This window comes from Protomyctophum parallelum (genome assembly GCF_964188405.1).
Source record: "Protomyctophum parallelum genome assembly, chromosome: 16".
NCBI classification, from domain to species: domain Eukaryota; kingdom Metazoa; phylum Chordata; class Actinopteri; order Myctophiformes; family Myctophidae; genus Protomyctophum; species Protomyctophum parallelum.
In genome coordinates, this window is record NC_139711.1 from 18,028,697 (window position 1) to 18,042,903 (window position 14,207).

The window sequence follows — 14,207 nt, forward strand, 5'->3', positions numbered from 1 at the left end:
ATCCACATAAAAACGATATTTTAACAAATACTGTACACTTTTGAAAATAATCCTTATATAATATTCCTTTCTTGTATAATAGTAATAACTGATGATCATGTTTTAGGGTGGGAAAAAAATCACGGCCACAAAAGAAACAAACACATGCCATCAGACCGTTTGATTTATACTGAGACACTTTGATCCATATTCATACAGGCATTCATCACCACTCTCATGCAGACTATAAGACCTAGGTGCTTCTAATTATGCGTTTACTGTCGATTCTCAACAGTACTACAGCGGCAGAGATTTCCCTATGGCTTTGAAAAGGGGAAAGCATGTGGGTGAGAGGGAGGGTGGAGGCGTGGAGCTGACCATGTGGAGCAGCCCACAGCTGATAAACTCACAGTTTCACAATGAGGGCGTCGTTATGTCACACAATTACCATCCCAGCTCAGTCGCAGCCAAAATCCAATCTCCTAATTGTTGCGTTTCATTACCTTGACGATTTGGAGGAGAAGATGACAAGAAAACACCCTGCCTTGATCATGGAGTTTTATGTCCCAAGTCTGAACACAATCCTTTAGCTTACGACAAGGTCAGCGAAGAGCAGGCATGAACTCGTGATACGGGAGTACATATACAGTATGCCTGCTGTGACAGGCGACCGCGTCGGGGTACATACGTTGGTTAGACATTCTAACAATCTGACAGGCATTTAGTCTGACAACAGTCGCTCCCAACATGCGTGGCCGGTTAAAAAACACACATGCCCCCCCAACATGCGTGGCAGGTTAAAACTAACCTGTGGCTATAGGGATGGAGCTCTAAACCAGATACCCGAAAAAAACAGATAAGCTTATTGACTACCCAGTATCAATAAGCTTTGGGCTTATCAAGCCTGTTATCGAGCATAGCGGCCCATGACGTCAAGTTTAAACAATCTAATCGGCTAATTGCCTTCCGTCTGTCCTAGTAAAAGATACTGGTTCTGTTCAGAATTTATTGTGGTCTCGATAGTGGGCTCGATAAGCCTGATCCATCATGAAGCATGCTCGTTATCAATAAAAATTAACGAGCTCCATCCCTACCCGTGGCAGGTTAAAACTCACCCGTGGCTCCCGACATGTGTGGCAGGTTAAAACTAACCCGTGGCTCCCGACATGCGTGGCAAGTTAAAACTAACCCGTGGCAGGTTAAAACTAACCCATGGCTTCCTGTGAGGTTAGGTTTAGGGTTGGGGTTTTGGGTAGGATGTCGGACTAATGCCTGTTGTTGCACCTGATAGCTTTATGTACCCACAAGATTGTGTTGTATTTGCGCATGACTGTAATCCATCATCAGAAAACAAAAGGCAGTGATTTAAATAAAGTATGTTTGTATGTCGCACACCCTGTGCTGGAGGCCTACGTGAGGCTGTCCTGGGTGACTGCAGTCCGTCAAGTTCCTTAACAGACACATCAATACCATAGTTCACTGACAGTGCAATCCCTCTCCCTATCAGAATTCCTCCTATAGCCGTGTTTCACGGAGACTGACAGGAGGCAATCCGTGCTGATATCAGATCCGACACATGGGATAGGGCGCTGAATACAGAGAGGCTAGCAGACAGTAGACTACTGCTCGGGAGGATGGGTAGACGCTGACTGTGATCCACATGGAGTTCCAGAGGGGACACAATTCCACTGGTTTATAACTCAGAGCACCACTCTGGTAGAGTCTATAGTAGACAATATTACTGACTCACGAGTTGCATTCTTTAATTCATTCAAAACATAATAATAATAATACAAAATAAAATAAAATTCTTAAGTAGAGATTTCTATCTAATGATGATTTCAGATCAAGAGCTTTACCATAACATCTGTCGGGTAGAAACCTCATATGTCCAAAACTGTTACTTTTCAGGAATCAAATTAAAAAGCCATACATGCCTGAGCTTCTTACACACAGAAAACCCAACCTGGTGCTGTAGTATAGTGATGATCCCTAGGTTGTCACGAAATAAAAGAACTCATGGTGACAGGCAGGCAGGCACACTGTGCTCTACCTGTTATTGATGCCTCATCATACCCTAGTGGGGGCGACGACGAGTAAGGAGAAGAACAATGTGTCTCTGTTTTGCAGACCCCTATGAATTGATACATGTTAGGCAGCGGGTGCCCATTTCAAAATATATTTTTTGCCAGGGACCACCATAGAGCGTTGCACAAAAGCATCACAGTACTTTTGCTGTTTTAGAATTTGAAATCGCGAAAAGTTTTTCAGTTTTGCACGTATGAGGTTTACACCCGACATAGATGATATGTTACCTTGGAGTGCTCAGGGAGGAGTTTGTATGTTTGTCCTTGCAAAATAAATACACCCAGCTACTATACATCAGTAGCTGGGTGCTATTTCTTCTTCAGCCACAGTAGCACTGCAGGCAGGGAACTCCAGAACCGCCGGTATGCCTGATACGACCACTGTATATCGTTGCTGTCGGGCAGAAAGCCCAACTTGATCATACTACAGCATCACACAAAAGCAGCACGAAAGTAACAGATCTACAGTACAAGCTTGAAACGCGTCTCAAAGCGACATGCTGGTCGATCGGCTATACTGTACTTTTGAATTTGAATCCTGGAGATGTACAGTTTTGGACATAATGAGCTTTCCACCTGACTGACGATATATGGAGATGGAGGTCAGTTTGTTGAGTGTGTTGGGCGGTGACGTCATAGAGTGCATTGAGTGTGCCTTATTTACAAACGACCAGTTACACCTTCCTGTAGGGGGCGTGCAATTTTGAGTTTTCAGTCTGCACTCTCTGCAGCCAACGAGAAAACGCCAAACCTTTTTTTGAAAAGCAGCACAAGCAAGTAGAAGCAACATAGAGCGATTGCATTTTGCAACCATTTCCTCCGCCATTTTTCGCCACCGGGGAGGGCTCGAGACACAGCTGTGACGCAATCACACGATTCACACTGGACAACCCCAGCTTCAGGGTAGGGTCGCTCAGTGCGGGCACTCGGCACACCCGGTGCGCAGAGCACAGGGGGGCAGTCAGACAGATATTTTGTGAAGCCACTAAGGAAATCGGGATTTCCTGAAAATTCATATAATGGCCTGTTGTGGCGCTTGGGCATTGGGCTCAAAAAACCCCATAGCTCCATAGAGATCCATGTATTTGGGCTCAACTTCACCTAGACTGTATTACCTTAATAAACATGGTCATGAATACTTTCTGCTTCCAGTCACTAGTTTAAAGTCTCATTTCTAATGCCATAATATTCTTTTTGGAAAATTATGGTCCCATTTATTAAAAAAATTACCATAAAGTCGCGTATGTTCTGAGGGGCGTGGCTACCGTTACAGTCTATGAACGGGATCCCCCACCCACTCGAGTCAAAATAAAAACCAACGAAGAAGAAGGGGGGGAAGTCCCGCCTCGTTGTCTTGGCCAGCCAATGGGCCAGCTGGGCCCAAACGGATCTAGAAAGATGGCGATTTACAATTCAAGGACTGACAGGCTTCATTTTACGTCCATATCAGACCCGGAGAACGCTTTGTCCATATTTTTTTACAGTCTATGGTTGCACACTGGATTTTCGAACAACAACGTACCGAGTGCAATGAATAAACGAACGACAAGAGATCACACCAGTGTGTTCAGGGTGCATTTCCGAACGCGCCCTATGTACAAGTTCAAGTGTGGAGATAATTGGGGAGAGAGTGAAATGTAGAGTCTGAATAGTCATTCTCTCCAATAATAGCGAAAATTAAAGGACCACTTCACCACTTTCTTCATATAATAGGTCCTCACTAATAATGGCACAATATTTTTCTACTCAGTCTGTGTCTCATAGGAGGGCTGTGGGCAGTTCAGAAACCCATCCAACAGTGATCCATCCATCATCGATGGGGAATCCAAGCCAATAGAAACTGCAGGCTTTCTAGTCCTGAAAAGTTGCAATGCGAAAGAAAAAGAATCTTCTGCCCACATAGGAGGACTGCCCACAGTCCTCCTATATGAGACACAGACTGAGTCGAAAGAAATTGTGCCATTTTATCATGATTATTAGTGAGGAACTATTATATGAAGATAGGTTGAAAAGTGGTGAAGTGGTCCTTTAAACTGTTCTTCATTATGCTGGGGACCCCCTGAACCCCCTCAGGAACCTCCGGAGGCTCCCTAGAGACCCTACTTTGAGAACCATTACTCTACCCAGAGCCATTGCCAGATGGAGAAACCAAAATGGTATGATTGTTTCCGCCACATTAAATTGATCAGCATTCAGTAATCCACCGTATAAGAAAATAACCGAGAGAAAGAGAGTAGAGAAATTCGATCCACATTAACCACTTAAACCCTGTACACCTTATTGATAGTAGTGCCACAGATGTCTATACTGGATCCGCTTTGTTCCCTCTATACTCCAAATCTCTTCACCACCGCAGACATTGTGAGCTTGTAGATCTGCTATTCTCACCAAACGTCCACTTCTTCATAATATTTCATGTCACCTAAATGGTAAATAAATGGTGCATTTATATTGCGCCTTTATCCAAGGCGCTTTATAGAGATTGTGCATTACATTCACCCATTCACACACCGACGGCGGAGGAAACCAACTAGCACGTCGGGAGCAATTAGGGGTACTGTCCTAACTATTAATTTAGAAGGCATCTGTAGAATCGGCCTCAGTTTATTTGGTTAATCAATCAGTCACCAGAATTTCAGCACAGTAGAGATCTAAATGTTTCACATGAAATTGAAGCTGCCAGTGGTACAATAGGACCAGGGGAGCTGGTAGGAAATGGGGCCATCGTGAACGTAAATCTGCCATCAGAGTGGCAGTCCATTGTGCTCCCGTCAGCAGAGTGGCATGAGCTTGGTAACATCATTTCTGCCGGGTCCTCTCTAGAGATGTCAAGCCTCACTCCCACAAGATTAAAGATTGCATTACAAATTAGAACGCATGAGCAGCTGTGCAGAGTTGGAAGCGGCAATTGACTTTGTGTGTTAGCATGGATTAGTCTAAATCATTAAACCCCAGGGCTCGCAGTGTGACAGCTACATGTACATTCCCATGAAGTAAATTCTGCCATTAGCGTTGGATTGTGGCTACGCTAATTATTATTTACAAAAAAAGTGGAAAAAAACATAGCTAAACACTGAAGGGAATAGTTCACCCACAGAAGGGTTAAATGTAAAGTACGCCAATAAGAAACAGCCAATTTCCAACAAAAGTGGGTAGAATTCTATTAAGCTGTCATCCATATAATCCAATTTATCCAAAGCCGTTTGTGGTTACCAACAATACCAATGATTGAATGAAACAGTTCTGTTCTGGCCTTTTATACTTTGTCACATCAAAGGTTTACAGATGTGAAGAAGTGAGTGAAATTCATTGTCGCACATACTACAAACTACATCATCGCAGTTGCAAGAAATGTGGACAAGATGCAGAAAGAAAGGGAAAAAACACACCTGGGCTGCGTGCCGCGGGTCTGGCTCCCGATCCCGATGGCCTTTGCCGCGTGTCTTCCCCCCATCTCTCTCCCCATTTCCTGTCAGTCTATTTTCAACCTATCAATAAAGGCAGAAAAAACAAACAAACATGGAATTAAATAACTAAAATTATACTCCTCTTTAAATTGTTCCGGCCTCTGGGTGATTTCTCCTTCCTTTCCAATAACCTATTTTGCCAGAGAAATGAGCAACCAGGTCTATGAAAACAAGCCCAAAAGAAGTAGATCTGCTATTTTTGATAATTAGCCAAAATATACATTAATAAAGTGGTTAAAATGATTGTGATGCTATACTAACTAATTTAGCTGGGGACCACCTGGAAAGACCTCACCCCCGTACCCCCCAAGGACCCCCAGACCCCAATTTCAACTCAACTCAAATGATATTATAGAGCACATTTCCAATGGCTGAGGCCAACCAAAGTGCTATAAAACACAGTAATTAAACAACAAATTACACAACAAATATGCAGCAATTGAAAAACAGGTTAATATACAGCAGAATCTATGGCAATCGAGTATTAAGTTTAGATGTGCTCGACGGCCAGAGAAAATAAATGTGTCTTCAACGATGATTTAAACAGGACTGCATGGGAGGCTGTGATATTAAAAGGCAGGCTACTGAGCCTCAGGGGAGCCGCAGCAAAGGCTCGGTCACCTCTAGTCCTTCTCTTGGTCGGGAGCTCAGTCAGCAGCTGATTGGCCGACCTTAGGTCTGGATGGAGTAGACCAATGTTCGACTATGCAACATGTATAATTCATCTAGTATAAGCGAGTATGCAAGCATATCACTCCCCGTGTGAAAACCTTAACTACACCTTAACTACTTTCAACCAGGTGTCCCTATTTTAGGCAACTTTTGAAAAATAGCTCAAATAGCCAATCTACAAGCTCACAGCACATCACGATGTGACACATTGTGAGCTTGTAGATCGGCATTTTTTTGCTTTTGTCTAATGACGAGGTACTGCATACAGAGCTTAAATGGTTAACTTCTCATACAGCATAAAGTTTAGCTATGAACTCTCCACTTTATACAGTCTTCAGTCAGATGAGACTTGAAAGTACTGTATTGTTCATTTCAATATGGCTGCAGCTCAGTGGCTTCAGTGAAGTGGTCTTTATGCTACCATCTTTTGTTTTCTCCCTCAACTGTCATTTTGCCAACTCCCCTTAATTGATCAATGAACTACACTACAACACAATCCCTATCACTGCTAACCTGCACAGTTGCTCTGGATTATAAAAAGCAAGTCTCTACTGCCATTTTTATTTTTAATGGGTCATTGGTGGGGCTAGCAATTTGTTTATCTTTGAATCATTCACTTTAATTAAACAGCTGTTTAGAGGACTAAGGGCCGATTCATACTCCTATTTTACCACTGTTTCGGCGCTGTAGTGCCGAAATGATTTCGGCTCGTCAGAAATTTTCAGTAGCACCGAAGAGCCGACTTTAGGACGGTACCCGCCCCGCCGAACCTCAAATGACGTCACATTGTAGGCACTACAGAGCCGAACCGACTTTTATTCGCCTCTAAAATAGGAGTATGAATCGGCCCTTAGTTGACACCACATGGGCAAGGAACTCTCTAAAGAACTACGATTTGTAATACCCAAACTTTACACTTATTAACCCGAAGAGGTGTCAATTCACTACAAAAAAAAAAAAAAAAAAAGTCAGACTGGCATCCTACAGATTTTCCCTGAATGGCCATGCATTCAAAATATATTTTATCTTGTCAGATATTATGTTGTACGTACAAGATAATAATTATCTTGTACGTACAAGATAGCATCCACATTAAAGGCCACAAACACTGACTGTATAAGTCATCACAAAAATATGTAGAACAGCATCGCAACATCAAAAATCCAACAGGCGTAACCATAAGCGCAGTCCTATTGCAGTTTTACAACATACTGTAATGCCAACTATCCCACTAGTTTATGCAATGACACAAAATGGTCCTTCCTTACCTTGACATGAACTTGAAAAAGTATTCCAACCACAGGCAAACTAATCCACCAAGATGTCACAGTGATGAGACCTCAATTTGACAAAGTCACTGCAGTGATAAGTTCATCCATATTCAATGATTTGACAAGCACTGGTTCCACAGTATGATACATTCATTCATCTTCATGCTGGTCCTTTAATCCTCGACAAAAATGGATGTTCCAGTGAGCTTCATTACCTCTGAGAGTGCAACAGACAATGTGCTCATGCAGTTATGTGAGAATATATACAGTTTAATTAAATATACTGTAGTGTAGGCTACCTGTAAAGTCTGGGGCGGCGGTGACTCAGGGGTAGAGTGCCTGGATGGCAACCGCAAGGTTGCCAGTTCGAACCCGGGCTCCCCCAGAGTTACTGTCGAAGTGTCCTTGAGCAAGACACTGAACCCCTAATTGCTCCCGATGTGCTAGTTGGTGCCTTGCATGGTTTCCGCTGCCATCGGTGTATGAATGTGTGTGTGAATGGGTGAATGTAATGCACAATCTCTGTAAAGCGCTTTGGATAAAGGCGCTATATAAATGCACCATTTTTTTACCATTTACCAAATTGAAAATGTACAAGACTCAATGTTAACTTATTTGACATGCTTTAAACGTGGCTATTACTCATGTTTGACTCCATCTGACAAAACCCAGGCCAGTTCAGATGACATCACCTGCATGTCGTTAATGACCAGAAATGCCCTGCATTTGATTCTTTTTCTAAGTGTTTGGAAGTGCTTGTTTTCAATAACACAACATTTTTCTGCCTCCTGCATTATGTGACATTTAGAAACAGGTGGTACGCAGGACGGTTGAGTGGTTTACAACGAGCGCTTCCAAACTCCAACACTATGCTGTGTTGCCACTCAGTCTAGATGAGGGGGGTGTGTCCTGATGGGAAAATCATGCATGTGCATACTCTCTATAACATGGTTTTTCATGCAAATGCAAACTGTACAGTAATTATGACAGTTGCATGGATGCAAAGTAGTGCGTTATGTCTGGAGAGGCATGCCGGTGGTGTTGTGCATGGTGAGATGTGGGCAAACGGTGTGGTTTGGTAGGAGAAGGCGGACAAAGGCAGCCGGATAAACGGGGTGCGTGGGTTTTAATTAGGGTGGCAGGATTAAGCTTTGGAAGACACAGGCTATGAGAAAAAACATATTCAAAGAGCCTATCACTGATCCTTACAACCTCGTTGTAAAGGTGACTAATCAACAATAAAAACGTTATACAATACAATACCAATTGGTATTATTAAAGGGGATAAATAACCAACCGAACCAATCCACATGGAGGAACAGGAATCACTTCGCGCCGCGCTACGACTCGGAAAATAGCAGATGTACTAATATACAAGATCGCAGCCTGCGAGCTTGTACACTAGTACATCTGCTATTTTTGAAAAGTTTTGAAAGTGTGCAAACTACTGATTTTGAAGGCATTTTGTAGAATAGCGGCCTCAGGCTAAAATAAATCTCAGAGACCCTCGATGATGGTTGGATATCTGTGTGTCTCAAGGCTTATAGGAGAACACATGGGCCTCAGCATAGTGAGCTTTGCCTTGGGGAGGGAATTGGACCCGGCATCTGTACTTCACAGAGTTCTGTATCATGACGGATCGTGAGCCATTAACAGTTGCATGGAAAGCATGCGGCGCAATCCGCCTTTGCCACTGTCAGAGAGGAGATCAATCACCAGGCAGAACCCAGGCTGCCTGCATGGACTCTCCAAGCGGACTCCACTCGCTTTCCTTCTCTTTGCTGCTTTCATATTCTTTTGGACTGTCTCTCTCCCTCCCTCCCCCTCCCTGTGTTCTTGGTTCTCTCGCATACACAATGTACACCACTCTCTCTCTCTCCTGCTGGTCATGCCTGTCAATGTGAGCCAGAGCCTCAACAACACCCTCCTCTCCTCTCCCCGGTGTGACATTTGAATGGGGTGGACATTCATAGCATTTCAATTGAGCCATCAATCTGTCAAGCTTTTCTCCCTCTAAGCCAGCAGCCAGCAGTGGGCGGGACAGACAGAGGAAGCCGGGACAGATATATACCTTGCCTCTCCTTGCCTGCCACTCTTCAAGCTGGAGCCCTAACAAGCACAATATGTCTCAAGGCATGATGGGAAATAGATGAGCTTTTGGTTGCCAGCTGAGGCAGGAGACATTCAATCCTAATGTTTCTCATGCTCATTCATTCATCCAACGCAGGGTGTTTAATTTTCTTTTGCTGTTGACTGAGTAGTTTCATTTCTGTGAATTATTTTAAAAACTGACACAAAGAGGGGGTTCTTAGTCGGATTCTTGGTGTTCTGGTATGCTCACCAGACGATGAGTGTAAAATGGGGGAAGTCAATGTCTGCTCCCTTGCATGTGACCAATGGTGTCCGTCAGGGATGGATTTTATCTAATTTTATATGAATGATTTATCATTGTTTTTCATTTTTTAAATGCATGCGGTACAGAGTGTAGGGTTGCCGGGGTTAGTGACTCACAAATTAATCACCTGATGTATGCGGGTGATTTGGTCATTTTTAGTCTGTATAGTGCTGGTCTCCAACAGCATCTGGGCGTAACGCTAAAAAGAGTAAAATCATGATTGTCCGAAGTAGGTTAGAGTTTGAGGTAGGTTGTCGGTCTAATGACTGTCGGACCAATAATAGTGTCGGAACTAAAGCCTGGCTGTACCCAAGACAGACACTCAATCTTTCCTGACTTCCATCTGCTGTGCAATGACTCATGAGATCACTTATTTGGGCCATATTATATTTCAGATTACAGTATAGACAGCGGCGGAATCTGTATGCCCAAGCGAACATGCTGTACGTGTCACAAATTTGCTCAGTAACTGTGAAGCTATCGCTATTAAATCCTTCTATACATCGCTGTATACTGCGCACCTTTGATGTCGCTACAGACAAAGCAGCATCAGACGACTCACAGGCCACTTTGCCACCGGTTGGTTCCCAATGGCAACCGGTTCAGTTCTTTTTGGTTCTTAGTCCATGAGCCAGAGCTCCAAACTTGGAACATTAATTATGAATTGAGTGTGCAAAACCATACCTATATTAGATTTGTATCACCATGAAACTTCCCTAATTGAGTACTTATACGAAGACAATGATTTATTGTATTACAATTTTTACATTTTTAAATATGCAAATGAGGCATTATGTAGGTAAATGTGCAAAATAATCGAAAACATGAAAAAGCTACTACTGTGGACTGGTTATCATGTATTAATTTAGTTGTATTGATCCTTATTTTTTTTTTTGATCCTAGTTTTTTCCCACCAATGTTGGAGCTCTGGCTCATGGACTTAGGACCAAAAAGAACTGAACCGGTTCCCATTGGGAACCAACAATTATTACTGTACCTGTACTGTACTTTGACAATAAAAATTTAATCTCATCTCAACCGGTGGAAAGGAGGTCACTGTGGCCTATAATGACTGTGAGGCAGGCTGCTGCTGAGTGTTCCAAGAAGCTCCAGTGCAAGTCAGACGTTTTTTAGTGTCGGGGTACCTACCTGCTCTGCTGTGCTATACGTAACCTTATTTGTTATGTACAGGTTCACGTGTAGTAGTGTAGGGCATCTGAGTCAATAAATCATTGCTATCATAACGGACCCTACCTGCAGTTCAGTTAGGTTCTGATCTAGATTGTGGAACCATTGGCGCACATGTTTGTATGTCAGAAACTGAACTCACTCTCTCTCTCTCTCTCTCTCTAGACTGAGCTCCTGTAAAGAGGAGATAAAGCCCCCCAGTAGGGCTGGCCCACAGCTGTCTCCTTCTGACTTCCTGGACAAGCTCATGGGAAGAACGTCCGGATACGATGCCCGAATCAGACCAAACTTCAAAGGTATGCCATCTATCAAGAGAAGAAAATCACACACCCAAAAATCCTCTGTTTTGATTGAACTCAGAATGTACAAAATTTAACCAAATACTACATGGACCCATACATACTGAGGATTCTATTGTGCATGAATGCATGCAAGCCATCGTATTTCTAAAAGTGTTTCCAATAGCTCCGCTCTCATCCTGTCTCTCAGTGCTGTCTGTTTTGTACAAGGACTGTACTAAATAATATCATATCCTCAATACGTCTATGTCCATATGTCTCAAGATGGGTAATGTCCTGTTTCTTGCCATTTCTTCATACCAATAGGTCCACCTGTGAATGTCACTTGCAACATCTTCATCAACAGCTTTGGATCTATTACAGAAACAACCATGGTAAGAAGAACAGAACAGCCTGTCCCATAGAAATGGTGGAATGTTTGAATGATTTAACGATTATTTTATACTTTGGCTATTCAAAAATAGCAGATATACAAGCTCATAGCGTGTATTATTATTCTAATTTATTTATTTTTTCAAGCTAAAAATAGTTACTCAAATCTTTGCTTCTGTGGGTTCCTGGATTTTCTTTTAAATGGGGGTCTGTGGCCTACATTTTGGGGTTTGAGAATCACTGATATATGAACATAGATCTTTCAGAAAAGTGTTAGGATTTAGAAGACTTGTTTTTAGTATTAATGGGTTAAACGCCTGTCCTTTGGTACACGTGCTTGCTTTTAATCTTGCATTGAGATGATACTTTTTACATTATATACATATTTCTTTCTCTTCACATTACTTATAAATGAAGGTTCCCAGCACCACCTCTCTCTCCCACCCACTTCCTCATTAATTCCCTCCAGTAATGGAGCGAGTTTCCTTCCCCTGTTTCCTCTGTCTGTCGTCTGGAGTGTATTAGAACTACCTTTGGAGCCCGAATGGGTCACTGACGTGCTTATAATGAACTGTCCACTCTGCAATTAAAATTAAGAAATATGAGAAAATGAAAGAAATGGATGGGAGAAGCCTTGGGGGGAGTGGGGTGAAAATGGCTGCCGGGAAGTGTCGCTTTGGGGGGTTGTTGCTGCTGGGTCAGCACTATGTTACAGAGAGCAGTTAAAGGTTGTGGTGACGAGGCCCGCAGGGCCAGACCTAAGGGTCAGATCAGCCCGAACACAGCTAGTGACACTAATGATGCACTTGTGAGCTTTGTTGAACCATGCTTTTTATTGTGATGCTTTTTATTGTGATGAATGTGGTGGACAAGCCTTAGCCACCCGGATCCCATGGGATTCGGATGCAGTACTTAGTTTAGACAGTTTTTGGTTTAGACTAGTTATTGGTTAGTTAGACCAGTCATTAGTCCTACAACCTATCTCAAACCCTCACCCTAAACCTAACCTCCCACGGCGCAGCACACCTAAACCTAACCTTAACCCATGTCTAAACAATGACTAGTCTAAACTAAGTATGCACCCCGCGGGATTCAAGTCATGCACCTCAACTGTAACAACTCATAAAATTACTCATTATATGACTCATTTCTATAGAGTCAAAGGCATGGCATACATTGGAGTGCATTGTCATTGTTGATGTACACAACCTAGTTAGTTACGTTACATTTTGTACAATGATGAGACCAGGGCCCCACCTCTCAGTTGTTGTTGCTGTTTATTTAACCAGGAGAAATACCATAAAGGAGCATACGGTATACAGCAATTCCACCACCAGTGATTGCATTCTTTCTACAGGACTACAGGCTCAATGTGTTTCTACGGCAAAAATGGAACGATCCCCGTCTGGCGTACAGCGAATACCCGGACGACTCTCTAGACCTGGACCCCTCCATGTTGGACTCCATCTGGAAGCCTGACCTGTTCTTCGCCAACGAGAAAGGGGCCAACTTCCACGAGGTCACCACCGACAACAAACTGCTGCGAATCTTCCAAGATGGCAGCGTCCTGTACAGCATCAGGTAAGTAGAGAATGGTACAGTAACAATGAAGTTAGTGATGAGAGGATTCTTGTTGGGAAGGGATGAGCCAAGTGCCATTAGTGTCTTTAGTCTTTACACCTCAAGGCTATTCATATAGCTGATGCTTTACTCATATACTGTAGGTTGATGCCTTTGTTTGCGATGAAAAATTGTTTTATCGCATTGTTGTTGGGTAATTTTCACATTCTGTGCAGACAACAACTCAACAACAAGTTATTATGGCTAACGAAACAAATCTGACAAATTAACTGCAGGAAAAAAATGATTGCCCTGGCCCCCTGGTGGATAAGGACCTTAACGCAAAGGATTTAATCCTGCATAGGAAGCCAAACATGCTCCGCTCATCCAAAAGGGAATCACCCCCTTTTTCTAGCGGAGATATTACGCTTATGAGCTAGCAGGACTACTCCACTACTTTCACCTCCCTCTGGTTCCCCCCAATGGGAACCTGATCCGGGTCATGGTACCACTGTACTGTAACACCCTGGATTCCAACCCGGCCTCCTCTGTGGCATGGGGGCATGTCCAAGGGGGGCTGGGAGTGGATTTACAGTATCTGCCTTGAACAAGAGGGAGCTTGTAGATCGGCTATTGTCAGCACGCAACACCATCGGTTCTGCTGATCTACACAGTGCATCTCTGAACTCTGAATCTCTGAAGTCGTGCTTGCTAGTTGCCAACAACCAAAAAGGTGACAATCACACAGTTTAGAGGAGGTATTTTGGTCCCTGCTGTATGTATGTAGAACCATTGGAGTGGCTGTGGCTCAGGAGGTAGAGCAGGTCATCCAATGATCCATGAGTCGGTGGTTAGAATCCCGACTCCTCCTGTCTACATGTCAAAGTGTCCTTGGCCAAGACACTGAACCCTACATT

The 14,207-nt window shown here is 43.2% G+C and overlaps 1 protein-coding gene across 2 annotated transcripts in view; it reads left to right on the top strand.

The window, feature by feature from the left end:
* The window catches only part of glra4a (glycine receptor, alpha 4a), a 63,036-nt gene that overhangs the window by 24,971 nt on the left and 23,858 nt on the right, over positions 1–14,207 (top strand). For both annotated transcript variants that reach the window (XM_083786580.1, XM_083786581.1), the window contains exons 2-4: positions 11,225–11,355; positions 11,665–11,732; positions 13,088–13,311. In XM_083786580.1, coding sequence (XP_083642706.1) covers positions 11,225–11,355; positions 11,665–11,732; positions 13,088–13,311 — 423 coding nt within the window. The remainder of the gene's footprint in view (positions 1–11,224; positions 11,356–11,664; positions 11,733–13,087; positions 13,312–14,207) is intronic.